This window comes from Mirounga angustirostris, unplaced genomic scaffold, assembly GCF_029215605.1.
Source record: "Mirounga angustirostris isolate CCGP_5_RB_7025 unplaced genomic scaffold, mMirAng1.0.hap1 SCAF_13, whole genome shotgun sequence".
In the NCBI taxonomy this organism is placed as follows: domain Eukaryota; kingdom Metazoa; phylum Chordata; class Mammalia; order Carnivora; family Phocidae; genus Mirounga; species Mirounga angustirostris.
In genome coordinates, this window is record NW_026991721.1 from 56,372,632 (window position 1) to 56,389,564 (window position 16,933).

Here is a 16,933-nt window from a genome sequence, read left to right on the forward strand (position 1 = left end):
GGACGCTTGGGTGGCTCATTTGGTTAAGCATCTGCCTTCCGCTCAGGTCATGATCCCAGGGTCCTGGGATTGAGCCCCATGTCAGGCTCCCTTTCCCTCTACCCCTGCTGCTCCCCCTGCTTTGGCACTCGCGCTCTCTCTCTCTCCGTCAAATAAATAAAATCTTAGAGAAAGGAAAAAAAAATAATTCAAAATGAATCAATGACCCAAAGCTATAGAAGAAAACATAGAGGTAAATCTTTATGACCTTGGATTTGGCAATATGTTTTTAGTTCTAGTATTAAGCGCAAGCAACCAAAGAAAAAATAGGTAAGTGGACCTCTTCAAATTAAAAGCTTTTGTGTATCAAAGAACATTATCAAGAATATGGAAAGGACAGCCTATAGGAGGGGAAAATTATTTATAATAATTATTTACTATTTACCGTTTATTCTTTAAAATTATTTACAATCATTTGTCTAATAAGGTTTTAATATCTAGAATATATAAAGAACTCTTACAACTCAACAAATAAGACAAATGACCCAATTTCATGATCTTATGGGTCTTGAGATTGAGCCCTGTCTTGGGCTCAGTGTTCAGCAGGGAGTCTGCTTGAGATTCTCTCCCTCTCAAGAGCCTCTGCCCCTCCGCCTGCTCACTTGCTTACTCTCTCTCTCTCTCAAATAATAAATAAATCTTAAAAAAAAAAAAAAAAGAAGAGAGGTGCCTGGGTGGCTTAGTCATTAAGCATCTGCCTTCGGCTCAGGTCATGATCCCAGGGTCCTGGGATTTAGCCCCGCGTCGGGCTCCCTGCCCCGCGGGAAGCCTGCTTCTCCCTCTCCAACTCCCCCTGCTTGTTCCTCCTCTCACTCTCTCTCTGTCAAATAAATAAATAAAATCTTTAAAAAAAAAAAGAAGATACACAAATGGCCAATAAGCACATAAAAAGATATCTAATATCATTAGTCATTAGAGAAATGGAAATCAGAATCACAATGAAATAGCAATTTTTACCCACTGCGATGGCTTTAGTAATTTAAAAAAACCAAATACAGAGAAAATAACAAACAAGTGTTAGCAAGTATGTGAAGAAATTGGAATCCTCAAGCATTGTTGATAAGAATGTAAAATAGTGCAGCCACTGTGGAAAACAGTTTCTCAAAAAGTAAAACTTAGAGTTATCATATGACTCGGCACTTCCACTTCAAGAGAATTGAAAACAGGTATTAAAACAAAAAATCAAATATAGGTGTTGAAAGCAGCATTATTCATAATAGCCAATAAGTGGAAACCTAAATATCCATCAGCTGATGACTAGATAAATAAAATATGGTATATCCATACAACAGAATATTATTTTTCTATAAAAAGGAGTGAACTGCTGATATATCATACAACATACATCCCACAGAATAAAATATATTAATAGCTATAGCACATAAAAAGATGCTATTATGGACTGAATTGTATCCCCCTAAAATTCATATGTTGAAGTCCTAATCCCTATTACCTCAGATTGTGACTTTATTTGGAGATAGGACCTTTAAAGAGGTTATTAAGGTAAAATGAAGTCATAGGGGTAGGGTCTAATCCAGTATGACTGGTGTCCTTAATAAGAGGAGATTAGGACACAAACAGACACAGAGGAAGACCATGTGAAGACACTAGAAAAAGATGGCCATCTTTAAGTCAAGAAAAGAGGCCCTCAGAAGAAACCAATTCTGCCAACACCTTAATCTCGGATTTCTAGTTTCCAGAACTGGGAGGAAATAAATTTGTTGTTTAAGCCAACCGTCTGTGATACTTTGTTCTGGCAGCCCTAGGAAACTAATATAGATGCTTATCCTCATTATTAATCAAAGAAATGGAAATTAAAACCACCATGAGATTCTATTTTATACCTATAAGATTGACAAAAATATAGACAGGAATGAGTATTGGTGAGAATATGGATTAACAGACGGTCATAGACTGCCCTGGGGAGTACAAAGTGGTATATCCAATTTGTAAACATTTGGTATTACCAAGTCCATCTAAAGATGCACTTAGCTTTTGGCCCAGCAGTTCCACTCCTAGGAAATTATCCTAGAGAAACTCTTATACATGTGTATCAGGACACTTTTGGAAAGATGTTCATAACAACTTTCTCTATAAGATTTGAAAAAGCTAGAACCCAGCTGTCCACAATAGGATGAATAATGGAGTACTATACAGCAGTAAAATTGAAAGATCTATATGCACATGCGTTAATATGCATGAGACTCATAAATACAATGTTGACAAGAAAGCAAGTTACAAAAGAATACAAACACTAAGATGCCATTTAGAGTTCAAAAATACCCAAGAAAATAATAGCTTTTTTTTTTTAAGATTTTTTATTTATTTATTTGAGAGAGAGAATGAGATAGAGCATGAGAGTGGGGAGGGTCAGAGGGAGAAGCATACTCCCTGCTGAGCAGGGAGCCCGATGCGGGACTCAATCCGGGGACTCCAGGATCATGACCTGAGCTGATGGCAGTCGCTTAACCAACTGAGCCACCCAGGCGCCCAAAAATAATAGCATTTTGAGATATATCGTATGTAGTAATAATATTTAAAAGAAAAAAGAGAATGATAAAGTTTAGTAGGATGGTTACTGCTAGAGTATGCATTCTCAGAGGGGGTAATATTCCCCCAAGGGAGTAAAATTGCTTCCAGATGTTTAGGGAGGGGTTAAATATTACAGTGGGCCACAGTACATACATATATACAATATATTTGTGGTATTAAAAGTAATGAAAGGGTAATTAGGAAAGAGGCATGTTTAGATAAGGAGGGCATTGGCAATACGGGTATTCTTTTTTTTAAGATTTTATTTATCTGACAGAGAGAGAGACAGAACACAAGCAGGGCAGAGGGAGAAGGAGAAGCAGACTCCTGTCCAAGCAGGGAGCCCAACTCGAGGCTCAGTCCCAGGACCCTGGGATCATGACCTGAGCCGAAGGTAGACTCTTAACCGACTGAGCCACCCAGGTGCCCCAATATGGGTATTCTTTTACTTAATCTCAGCAGTGGATAGACAGGTGTTCTTTTTTTTTTTTTTTTTTTTTTAAGATTTTATTTATTTGCGAGAGAGAGAATGAGAGACAGAGAGCATGAGAGGGAGGAGGGTCAGAGGGAGAAGCAGACTCCCCGCCAAGCAGGGAGCCCGATGTGGGACTCGATCCCGGGACTCCAGGTCACGACCTGAGCCGAAGGCAGTCGCTTAACCAACTGAGCCACCCAGGTGCCCTAGACAGGTGTTCTTAAGCATCTGTTTATTGAATGCTACTTTAGGCAAAGTCACTGAGCTAGGTGCTGAAGGATATATCTGTAACAAGGTTTAAAGCTTCATCTCAGTTATCACAAGGAATGACAGGAGAGCAGGAAGGGAATGGAGGGAAGGATTACCGGGGTGGGTGAGGAAAGCTTTGATAGGAATATATTCACTATCTTGGTTGTGATGATGTTTTTACAGGTGTAGCTATATTAAAACTTATCAAACTATACTTCAAATATATAGTTTATAGTATGTTGGTTATACCTCAGGAACATCTTTAAAGAGAGAGAGATTGGGCATATATCCCAGGGAAAATGAAAATTTATTTTCACACAGAAACTTGCACACAAATGTTCATAGTAGTTTTATTCATAATAGCCAAAAAACTAGAAATTGTTTAATGACCTTCGTTGAGTTGAAGGATCAAACAAACTTGGTATGTCCATACTATGGGACACTACTCGGCAATAAAAAGGAACAAACTGTTGATACGTGCAACAGCTGCAATGAACCTCAAGGAAATTATGCTGAGTTTAAAAAGGCAGTCTTGAGGAGAACAGCAAGCTGGATAGGGATCAAATCATTCTGAACACCTACAAACTCAAGAGGAGATTGAAGAAAAGAATAGCAGCAGCTCTCTGAACAGAAAAGCGACCACTTTCTGGAAGGTAGGACGTGAGGAGAAGTGAATCCGAGGCGATATTCGGGAGGATAGACGGCGGGGGAGGGGGCCTCGTTGGCCGCTTCTGTCAAGTGATAGAGCCGCGGAGCACAAAATCGGAACTTTTAGAAGTCCGCTCCGCTGAGGGACGTCACTCCGGTGGCTAAGCCGGGGGTGGAACCCTCTCTGGGACAGTGTGGTCTCAGGACCCTCGGGGTCACAGAAAGACTGGGGATGCCTGAGTACAGCAGAGCTCCCAGGGATCGGAGCAGGGAAGCCGCCTGCAGAGATGGAGCCGAGGTGCGGGCTCTCAGCTCGGGGTTGCCATAAACCGTGATCCGTGGCACAGTCGGGCCACTGCTCCTCCAGCAGGGACCCAACAAGCGGCAGATCAGGGGAGACTCCCCTTCCTTCCCCGGGAGGGGCAGCACAGGAGTGCACCACAGGGATCTGCTGGGTTTGGAGACTCTGCATGGGGTTGGGTGCCAGAGATAGAAATGCGCGGTCACAGGCTGGGTGAGCACGGAGTGCGGCTGGAGACCAGGGAGACGGGAGTGACTGACTGCTTTTCTCTGGGGGCGCACTGAGGAGTGGGGCCCCGAGTTCTTGGCTCCTCCCGGGCGGAGATTGGGAGGCCACAGTTTGCACTCTCGTCCTCCAAAGCCTTATGGAAAGCTTGCAGGGAACAAATGCTCCCAAGAGCAAACCCGAGCAGATTACTTAGCCCGGACCGGCAAGGGCGGGGCAATTCCGCCTCCGGCAAAGACATTTGGGAACCACGGCAACAGGCCCCTCCCCCAGAATATCAGCAAGAACAGCCAGCCAAGACTAATTTACCAATCAATGAGAACGGCAGAACTCCAGCGCTAGGGGAATACTGCACATAGAATCCATGGCTTTTTTACCATGATTCTTTAGGCTTTCAAAGTTAAATTTTTTTTTAACTGTCTTTTTTTTTTTTTTTAATTTTTCTTTTTCCCTTTTTCAACCAACATCTTATCCATCCCTTTTTCAAAAAACATTTTTATTTTTCATTTTTAGAGTCATATTCTATTCCTTCATAGTAGTTACCTTATTTTTGGCATATATATATACACACACATATATATAAAAGTTATTCTCTCTTTAAAATTTTGAGATACATTTTCTTCTAACAAATCAAAATATACCCTAAATCTCTAGTGTATGGCTTTGTTCTACTCTCCTGCCAGATCACATTCTCTCCCTTTTTTTTTTAAATCCTCTTCTTTCTTTTTTCAAACTTCTTATCAATTCCTTTTACAAAATTTTTTATAATTTTCATCTTTACAGTCATATTCCCATCCCTTCGCGTATCAACCCTTTTTTTTGTACATATATAAGTTTTTCTTTCTTTAAAATTTTGGGAGGCACTTTCTTCTAACAGACCAAAATACACCCAAAATCTAGTGTGTGGCACTGATCTGTGCACCAGCCTGATCATATTTGATCATATTCTTGCGTTTTTTGTTTTGTTCTGTTTTTGTTTGTTTTTATCTTTTTCTTTTTCTTTTTTCTTTCTTTCCCTTTCTTTTCCCCCGGCTTCAGTTCTTTTCTGATTTGTTTAGAGTATATTTTCTGGGGACGTTGTTACCCTGTTAGCATTTTGTTCTCTCATTCCTCTGTTCTCCTCTGGAAAAAATGACAAGACGGAAAAAACCACCTCAACAAAAAGAACAAGAGGTAGTACCGACTGCCAGGGATCTACTCAATACGGATATTAGTACGATGTCAGATCTAGAGTTCGGAATCATCACTTTAAAGATACTAGCTGGGCTTGAAAAAAGCATGGAAGTTATTAGAGAAACCCTTTCTGGAGAAATCAAAGAACTAAAATCTAACCGAGTCGAAATCAAAAAGGCTATTAATGAGGTGCAATCAAAAATGGGGGCCCTAACTGCTAGGATAACTGAGGCAGAAGAGAGAATCAGTGATATAGAGGACCAAATGATGGAAAATAAAGAAGCTGAGAAAAAGAGATAAACAGCTACTGGATCACGAGGGCAGAATTCGAGAGATAAGCGATACCATAAGATGAAACAACATTAGAATAATTGGGATCCCAGAAGAAGAAGAAGGAGAGGGGCAGAAGGTATATTGGAGCAAATTATAGCAGAGAACTTCCCTAATTTGGGGAAGGAAACAGGCATCAAAATCCAGGAGGCACAGAGAACCCCTCTCAAAATCAATAAAAATAGGTCAACAACCCAACATCTAATAGTAAAACTCACGAGTCTCAGAGACAAAGAGAAAATCCTGAAAGCAGCTCGGGAGAAGAGATGTGTAACCTACAATGGTAGAAACATTAGACTGGCAACAGACCTGTCCACAGAGACCTGGCAGGCCAGAAAGGACTGGCATGATATATTCAGAGCACTAAATGAGAAAAATACGCAGCCAAGAATACTATATCCAGCTAGGCTGTCATTGAAAATAGGAGGAGAGATAAAAAGCTTCCAGGACAAACAAAAACTAAAGGAATTTGCAAAGATGAAACCAGCCCTACGAGAAATACTGAAAGGGGTCCTCTAAGCGAAGAGAGAGCCTAAAAGCAACATAGACCAGAAAGGAACACAGACATTATACAGTAACAGTCACCTTGGCACTAAGTTCATATCTTTCAAGAGTTACCCTGAATGTAAATGGGCTAAATGCCCGAATCAAAAGACACAGGCTATCAGATTGGATGAAAAAACCAAAACCCATCGATATGCTGTCTGCAAGAGATTCATTTTAGACCCAAAGATACCCCCAGATTGAAAGTGAGGGGGTGGAAAACCATTTACCATGCTAATGGACACCAAAAGAAAGCTGGGGTGGCAATCCTTATATCAGACAAATTAGATTTTAAACCAAAGACCGTAATAAGAGACGAGGAAGGACACTATATCCTACTTAAAGGGTCTATCCAACAAGAAGATCTAACAATTGTAAATATCTATGCCCCTAACGTGGGAGCAGCCAATTATATAAGGCAATTAATAACAAAAGCAAAGAAACACATTGGCAACAATACAATAATAGTGGGGGACTTTAACATCCCCCTCACTGAAATGGACAGATCATCTAAGCAAAAGATCAACAAGGAAATAAAGACTTTAAATGACACATTGGACCAAATGGACTTCACAGACATATTCAGAGCATTCCATCCCAAAGCGACGGAATACACATTCTTCTCTAGTGCCCATGGATCATTCTCCAGAATAGATCACATCTTAGGTCACAAATCAGGTCTCAACCGGTACCAAAAGATTGGGATCATTCCCTGCCTGTTTTCAGACCACAATGCTTTGAAACTAGAACTCAACCACAAGAGGAAAGTCAGAAAGAACTCAAATACATGGAGGCTAAAGAGCATCCTACTAAAGAATGAATGGGTCAACCAGGAAATTAAAGAAGAATTTAAAAAATTCATGGAAACCAATGAAAATGAAAACACAGCTGTTCAAAATCTTTGGCATGCAGCAAAGGCAGTCCTAAGAGGAAAGTATATAGCAATACAAGCCTTTCTCAAGAAACAAGAAAGGTCTCAGGTACACAACCTAACCCTACACCTAAAGGAGCTGGAGAAAGAACAGCAAATAAAGCCTAAACCTAGCAGGAGAAGAGAAATAATAAAGATCAGAGCAGAAATCAATGAAATAGAAACCAAAAGAACAGTAGAACAGATCAATGAAACTAGGAGCTGGTTCTTTGAAAGAATTAACAAGATTGATAAACCCCTGGCCAGACTTATCAAAGAGGAAAGAGCCAGGACCCAAATCAACAAAATCATGAATGAAAGAGGAGAGATCACAACCAACACCAAAGAAATACAAACAATTATAAGAACATATTATGAGCAACTCTATGCCAGCAAATTAGATAACCTGGAAAAACAGATGCATTCCTAGAGATGTATCAACTACCAAAACTGAACCAGGAAGAAACAGAAAACCTGAACAGACCTATAACCACTAAGGTAATTGAAGCAGTCATCAAAAATCTCCCAACAAACAAAAGTCCAGGGCCAGATGGCTTCCCAGGGGAAGCCAAACATTTAAAGAAGAATTAATACCTATTCTTCTGAAACTGTTCCAAAAAATAGAAATGGAAGGAAAACTTCCAAACTCGTTTTATGAGGCCACCATTACCTTGATCCCCAAACCAGACAAAGACCCCATCAAAAATGAGAATTACCAATATCCTTGATGAACATGGATGCAAAAATTCTCACCAAAATACTAGCCAATAGGATCCAACAGTACGTTAAAAGGATTATTCACCACGACCAAGTGGGATTTATCCCTGGACTGCAAGGATGGTTCAACATCTGCAAATCAATCAATGTGATACAATACATTAACAAAAGAAAGAACAAGAACCATATGATCCTCTCAATAGATGCAGAAACAGCATTTGACAAAGGACAGCGTCCTTTCTTGATCAAAACTCTTCAGAGTATAGAGATAGAGGGTACATACCTCAATATCATAAAAGCCATCTATGAAAAACCTACAGCAAATATCATTCTCAATGGGGAAAAACTGAGAGCTTTCCCCCTAAGGTCAGGAATGCGTCAGGGATGTCCACTATCACCACTGCTATTCAACATAGTATTAGAAGTCCTAGCCACAGCAATCAGACAACAAAAAGAAACAAAAGGCATCCAAATTGGCAAAGAAGAAGTCAAACTCTCACTCTTTGCAGATGATATGATACTTTATGTGGAAAACCCAAAAGACTCCACCCCAAAACTGCTAGAACTCATACAGGAATTCAGGAAAGTGGCAGGATATAAAATCAATGCACAGAAATCAGTGGCATTCCTATACACCAACAACAAGACAGAAGAAAGAGAAATTAAGGAGTCGATCCCATTTACAATTGTACCCAAAACCATAAGATACCTAGGCATAAATCTAACCAAAGAGGCAAAGGATCTGTACTCAGAAAACTATAAAATACTCATGAAACAAACTGAGGAAGACACAAAGAAATGGAAAAACGTTCCATGCTCATGGATTGGAAGAACAAATATTGTGAAGATGTCAATGCTACCTAGAGCAATCTACACATTCAATGCAATCCCCATCAAAATACCATCCACTTTTTTCAAAGAAATGGAACAAATAATCCTAAAATTTGTATGAAACCAGAAAAGACCCTGAATAGCCAGAGGAATGTTGAAAAAGAAAAGCAAAGCTGGCAGCATTACAATTCCGGACTTCCAGCTCTATTACAAAGCTGTCATCATCAAGACAGTATGGTACTGGCACAAAAACAGACACATAGATCAGTGGAACAGAATAGAGCGCCCAGAAATGGACCCTCAACTCTGTGGTCAACTAATCTTCCACAAAGCAGGAAAGAATGTCCAGTGGATAAAAGACAGTCTCTTCAACAAATGGTGCTGGGAAAATTGGACAGCCACATGCAGAAGAATGAAACTGGACCATTTCCTTACACCACACACAAAAATAGACTCCAAATGGTTGAAAGACCTCAATGTGAGACAGGAGTCCATCAAAATCCTCAAGGAGAACACAGGCAGCAACCTATTCGACCTCACCCACAGCAACTTCTTCCTAGAAACATTGCCAAAAGCAAGGGAAGCAAGGGCAAAAATGAACTATTGGGACTTCATCAAGATAAAAAGCTTTTGCACAGTAAAAGAAACAGTCAACAAAACCAAAAGACAACCGACAGAATGGGAGAAGATATTTGCAAATGACATATCTGATAAAGGGTCAGTATCCAAAATCTATAAAGAACTTATCAAACTCAACACCCAAAGAACAAATAATCTAATCAAGAAATGGGCAGAAGACATGAATGGACATTTTTCCAAAGAAGAAATCCAAATGGCCAACATGAAAAAGTGCTCGGCATCAGGGAAATCCAAATCAAAACCTCAATGAGATACCACCTCACACCAATCAGAATGGCTAAAATTAACAAGTCAGGAAACGACGCATGTTGGGGGGGATGCAGAGAAAGGGGAACCCTCCTACACTGTTGTGGGAATGCAAGCTGGTGCAACCACTCTGGAAAACAGTATGGAGGTTCCTCAAAAAGTTGAAAATAGAGCTACCATATGATCCAGCAATTGCACTACTGGGTATTTACCCCAAAGATACAAATGTAGTGATCCGAAGGGGTACGTGCACCCCGATGTTTATAGCAGCAATGTCCACAATAGCCAAACTGTGGAAAGAGCCACGATGTCCATCTACAGATGAATGGATAAAGAAGATGTGGTATATATATATAATGAATATTATGCAGCCATCAAAAGGAATGAGATCTTGCCATTTGCAACGACGTGGATGGAACTGGAGGCTGTTATGCTGAGCGAAATAAGTCAATCAGAGAAAGACATGTATCATATGACCTCACTGATATGAGGAATTCTTAATCTCAGGAAACAACCTGGGGGTTGCTGGAGTGGGGGGTGGGTTGGGAGGGATGTGGTGGGTGAGTGATAGACATTGGGGAGGGTATGTGCTATGGTGAGTGCTGTGAATTGTGCAAGACTGTTGAATCACAGATCTGTACCTCTGAAACAAATAATGCAATATATGTTAAGAAAAAAAAAAGAAGAAGAAGATAGTAGGAGGGGAAGAATGAAGGGGGGGAAATCGGAGGGGGAGACGAAGCATGAGAGATGATGGACTCTGAAAAACAAACTGAGGGTTCTAGAGGGGAGGGGGTGGGAGGATGGGTTAGCCTGGTGATGGGTATTAAAGAGGGCACGTTCTGCATGGAGCACTGGGCGTTATGCACAAACAATGAATCATGGAACACTATACCAAAAACTAATGATGTAATGTATGGTGATTAACATAACAATAAAAAGTAAAAAAAAATAAAAAGGCAATCTTAAAAAGATAGGTGCTGGGGCGCCTGGGTGGCTCAGTCAGTTAAGCCTCTGACTCGTGATTTTGGCTCAGGTCATGATCTCAGGTTCCTGGGATTGAGCCCTGCATTGGGCTCTGCGCTCAGTGGGGAGTCTGCTTGAGATTCTCTCTCTCCTTCTGCCTCTCCCCCTGCTCATGCCCTCTCTCTAACTCTTTCTCTCTCTCAAATAAATCTTTTTTTAAAAAAAAGACACGCTGAATGAGTCCATCATATAATATTTGTGAAATAACATGTTATAGAGCTAGAGAACAGGTCAGTGGTTGCCAGAAATCAAGGATGAGGAGAGTGGATATAGTTATTATGGAGCAGCACAAGGGAGTCTTTCGGGTGGTTCAGTTAAGCATCTGATTTTGGTGCTGGTTACATGAAGCTACACATGTGATTAAATTGCATAGACCTCTACACACGCACACACACCCAAATCAGTTCATGTATAAATGGTGAAATCTAAATAAGCTCTGTGCTTTGTACCAGTGTTAATTTCCTGATTTTGATATTTATTATAGTTATGCAAGATGCTAACATTGGGAGGTACATAGGACCTCTTTGTGACTTCCTTTCAAAATTAAGTGTTTGAGAAAAAGACCAGTGACTAAACTAGTACCTCTAGTGTCCAGATTTTGTTTTCTTTTTTTTTTTTTTTAGAGATTTTATTTATTTATTTGAGAGAGAATGAGAGAGAGCACATGAGAGGGGGAGGGTCAGAGGGAGAAGCAGACTCCCTGCCGAGCAGGGAGCCCGATGCGGGACTCGATCCAGGGACTCCAGGATCATGACCTGAGCCGAAGGCAGTCGCTTAACCAACTGAGCCACCCAGGCGCCCCAGATTTTGTTTTCTAAATACTTTCTCCTCTCATTTAGGGATGGGGGAAGGAGACAGGGCTTTTGGGGAAGATAGGTATGATTCTCCAGGTCTGGGGCATGAAATATATAAGATAAACCTTAAATGGTTTGTCATAATAGAAGCCAAAGAAACTAGCAAAATTATCAAAAACCAGTAGGTCATGCCAGAAGGACTTAGGATGTGATCTTACCGGCCAAAGATGGGATAATTTTAGCATCACTAATGATAATTGCAGTGAAGTAAAACACACTGAATATTTTTAAAGCCGTGTCTTCATAATAATAATTTATTAAAGTTATAATTAGGCATTCTTTGGAGGTTTCTAGGGAAACAACTCAGTTGGGAAACTAGATAAAAAGGAAAAGAATTAACCATTTATCTTGCCTTCCTTATACAAACTATACCTCAAGGTAATTAAATAGTCGACTTGCAAGGTTTCTTTCATAGAATTATTCCAGCTAATAAATGAAAAAGGAATGATAGAATTCCTTGTTGAGAATAATAGGAAAAAATAGAAAAAAATCTCTAGTTTTTGCATCCTCTAATAGATTTAGGCATTTATCATCATAGGCCTGTTAACATTAGTTTTCTGGGGCTACTGTATAAATTACCATAATCTGGGTGGCTTAAAACAACAGAAATTTATTCCCTTTGCATTCTGGAGCCCAAAAGTCAAAATCAAAGGATCAGCATAGCTGCATTCCCTCAAACCGTTTTAGGGGAGAATCAGTCCTTGCCTCCCCAGCTTTTGGTGGCTGCAGGCATTCTTTTGCTTGTGGCCACATCACTCTGATCTCTGCTTCCATGGTCATATTGGCTCTTCTGGGTTTTCTTCTATGTGTCTTTTATATAGATACTTATCATTGGATTTAGGGCCCATTGAGGGAATCTGGAATGATCTTAAAATCTTTAACCTAATTACATCTGCAAAGGTCCTTTTCCAAATGAGGTAACATTTACAGGTTCCAGGGTTTAGGACATGGACTTACTTTTTTAGGGGCTACCATTCAGCCCACTCTAGTGGTTAATATCATAAAAAGAGGTCAGAGGCAATCCTCCTCAGGGAAGTAAACATCACATTGCAAGAAACAAACAAACAAAAAACCCTGAATGAAATCAAGCATCAACTTATAGGACATACAGGAAACAGAACACTACAAGGATGCAGTCAACAAAATTCAGGCTGTGGGAAATGCTACAGGACAAAAAGAAAGTTTCTTCAACAAATAAAGTACAAGAGAGAAAAAAAAGAGATGGAGGAAGGAAGGAGCCTATATATGAAAAGAAACCTAAGCAACATCATCCACGTGTACTGTGGGGGCCTTATTTTGATCCTGATTTTGAAAAACTTAAAAATATTAAGCAATCAGGGAAATTTGAACACTTATTGGTTGTTTTATAAGCATTTATTATAAATTTTAATATGGGTAGGGTTTTTTAAAAAGTCCTTGTCTTTTAGATATCATACTGAAATATTTACGGATGAAATGAAATGTCTGGGACTTGCTTCAGTACAGGGGGTGGGAGAGGTAGGTGGGTTTATTGTTGTCTCTACTTTTATTTATGTTACAATAAAGTTAAAAATCTAAAAATGTTGTAACTAGAAGGATGATCCTCTTAGCTTTTTCTGCATGGTGATTAGTGAGGCTCTCAGGGCTGTGTCAAGGAATCCAGGAAACCAGAATCCAGGAAAAGAAAAAAATGCATTTCCCTTTGAGAATATGTTTACTCAGCCAGCCTTGCCTGACAAAATTCTCCCAAGCTCTCCTCACCCCATCTCACCCCATCAGTCTGGATTAAATAACACCCTCTTTTGTGTTCTCCTAGTACCCACTACATACATACTTCCACAGTATATTTAATTGTGTACTGTCTGGTTCTCCCACTTTCCAGATTATAAATTCCTTGAAGATGCTAACCTAGTTTATTCATCTTTATTCATCTATATATTGCCCTCACCCAATGCAGTTAACATTGGGCTTGGTAAGCTCTCTCAATAAATGATTGTTGAATGAGCGATAGGGAACTGGGTTTGTGCTGGTAAATAAAATGTAAAATATAACCCCTACTTTCTCTATCTCTTCAGTAAACCCTTTTCCCAGGACTACTAAGGTATAGCTACAGAGCTTCTTTAAACTTTTTTCTTCTTCTTCTGCCCATCCTCTGGCAGAGGTGCTAATGAAAGATAAGTGAAGGGTAAGCACTGTAGCAACGTGGAAAATGGGTTTCTGCACAATCAAATGTCATTGATTTCCACTCTTTCCCAGGGTGTATAGTGCAGTGGAGTCTCTTCAGATGGCTGTCTTTCTGTACTATTTGTTTTGCTACATTCTGTGTATCAGAGGTCCCCTTCTGTATGAATTCCTTGGTATGCTTTAAGATGGTAATTAGAATGTAACCTCCTAGGGGCACCTGGCTGGCTCGGTGGAGCACGTAACTTCTCGATCTTGGGGTTGTTTGTTTGAGCCCCACACTAGGTATAGAGATTACTTAAAAATGAAAAAAAAAAAAATCTTAAAAAAAAAAAAAGAATGTAACTTCCTAGAAATGATGCCAAGAAGTACTATAAAAAATACTGTTTTGTGGGGTGTCTGGCTGGCTGAGTTGGTAGAGCATTCAACTTTTGATCTCGGGGTCATGAGTTCAAGCCCCACTTTGGGGCTTTAAAAAAAATTGTTTTAATACTATTTTGTGCTATGGATGGGGTTATCTGGCAGTTTCCTAGTGGATGACCATCTCTATATAGACTTTAAGAGGTCTACAAAACTTTATAGCTGAGAGAGACGTAAGGGACTAATGTGTTTCCCTGTTTTCATCCCATTGCCCCCATTAAAAAGAGCAACTTTTTGTATAATTGCAATCTTTTTGCTGTCTTAAAATATTGCATATTATCTAGTCTGGGCTAGTTTCTAAACTAGTGCTTTCTATATTTAGACTATTGAGAAAATAGGACACATAAGTAACAACTGTTATCTAAAATGAAAAAAATGTGTACTTACCATTTTCTTTTGATTACATAGTGTTGGATGATTTCTCATTTTTGGAAAGCAGGATAAATCTTAAATTTTAAAATATAATTACTGGACATCGTAACCTTATTAAAGGCTTAAAGATACTTTATTTTCTCTTTAGGTGGTACGGGACTATAATCTTCAGCTGTTTTTACAAGAGAATGCTGTATTCCACAAGCCCCAGCCCTTCCAGTTCCAGCCATGTGACAGTGATACTGTAAGGGGATTCCAGATTTTCATTCCATTTGTTTTTAAGCCACCTTTGTGCTCAAGTAACTATTATCCTTGGAATAGGCAGAAAAAGCTGAGTGCATCTCCTTAATTTTGTAACAAAACTGTGAGTATGCAGAGAAGCTGACATTTCTCCTTTCTAAAATGTGATTAAAACCCAGTTTCTTTATGTCACCAATTTAACTGAGGTTAAGTTATGAGACATGTAACTAAAAACCTGCAAACTGAACAGAAGGAAGAAGGAAAAATATTCAATAAAAATTTTTTTCAATTCAAATATAAATTATACTTTCTATCTATGAAATTCTTCACATGTAAACACTTCCAAAGAAACCAGTGGTTAAATTTTAACCAGAATAGGGGCGCCTGGGTGGCTCAGTCATTAAGCGTCTGCCTTCGGCTCAGGTCGTGATCCCAGGGTCCTGGGATCGAGCCCCGCATCGGGCTCCCTGCTCCGCGGGAGGCCTGCTTCTCCCTCTCCCACTCCCCTTGCTTGTTGTTCCCTCTCTCGCTGTGTCTCTCTCTGTCAAATGAATAAAATCTTAAAAAAAAAAATTTTAACCAGAATAGAATCAATAAGCAGAACAGTGTATATGTGCCTATACATATTTTGGTTGGCTTTATAAAAAATTACAGGCCCTTTATAATTCCTTTCAGATTTCTTAGAATGTCAGAGTATTAACATAAATGCCAAATTGACAATTTTTAAAAAGCAGACAATCATGCATTTTATCATTGAGTTTATGAAGAATGTTTGCCATTATTTGAATTTAAAAAAATAGAACAAAAATGCTAATTTGATAAAAAAAAAAAAGACAATCAACTTCTACAAGTTAGAAGGCACATGTTGGCATATCTAGCACATTCTTTCAATGTAGGCAAGCCAAGAGGGAAGTCAAATTATATTCATAAGGTCTTTTAGTAAACCTGGAATCAGAACCAGGGGAATTTATATCAGAGTTTCATGGTATCAGTTTAATAGAAACCTTTGCTGGAGATTTTTCATTGCTTTTCTTACATTTTAAGGAGCCCTGTTTGTGGCTATATAAGGAAATCAGCATTTACCTCTAGATTATAACTCTTGCCCTTTATATGTGCCTTTCTTTTTTTTTTAATCAATCCACTTTTGCTTAATGATTCAGCAATGTTGTCCTATAATTTGACTTCTTTACCTGAGAGGAATGAAGCAGAGCATTAGAAGATACAGGGTGTGGACAGGTTCACCAAGCTTGACTTAAAATAGTGACTAATTTATCTCTGCCCATTTTCCTCAGAAAAATCAGAATAACAGTAGACTCTCATTGTCCAAGGCCCAGCTACAATCCTAAATCCTCCTCTGTTTGTAGACACTGTTAAATGTTCTTAGCTGCATGTCCCTGTTTGCCTTAAAATTCTAACTATGCTGTTTTCTGTCCTTGTGCAATCTTTACTGGGCAGAGTTTAAAAGCTGCCCAACTGGTGGATATTGAGCTCTCCCCTGTCAGTGCTCTGAGAATGACCATAGCTGAGGTATATGGGGGTGTGGGTCAAGGGTGGGAGAGATGGGATGTGTGGGTTTGCATGTTAATGAAGGGTGGGACCTGGTATTGGGATTAAAAATGTGTGTGTGTGTTTGTAAGGGGCCACTGAATTCAGCGTAAACTGGGACTTTCCATTTTCCCATATAAATTAAGGATTTCCTTTCCTATTTATAGTGAAAGGATTGAACTTCTCATTTTTCATCCTGTCTAAAGCACCTTAGTTTTTCTCGAGAGGCATGTTGGAAAGAATTATAGTGCTAATCTTGCCTTTATCAAGGGGAAACTGAAGCCTATTTTAATATAACCCATTTCAAATTGCAGTATTTTTCCTGCAAAAGTCCAAAATGCCCAGATGAAAACATAAAGTCACAATATTACTGTCAAAGTTAATTAAGGCTTAAAATGATTGTACCCATTTTGGTTTTTTGGCTTATCTTTACTTGCTGATGAATCGAAATTTCTTGT

The 16,933-nt window shown here is 39.4% G+C and overlaps 1 protein-coding gene across 2 annotated transcripts in view; it reads left to right on the forward strand.

Annotated features, from left to right (window-relative positions):
• FCHSD2 (FCH and double SH3 domains 2) overlaps window positions 1-16,933 on the forward strand; it is a 307,059-nt gene that overhangs the window by 232,389 nt on the left and 57,737 nt on the right. For both annotated transcript variants that reach the window (XM_064576965.1, XM_064576964.1), the window contains exon 10: window positions 14,839-14,934. In XM_064576965.1, the coding sequence (XP_064433035.1) occupies window positions 14,839-14,934 (96 nt within the window). The remainder of the gene's footprint in view (window positions 1-14,838; window positions 14,935-16,933) is intronic.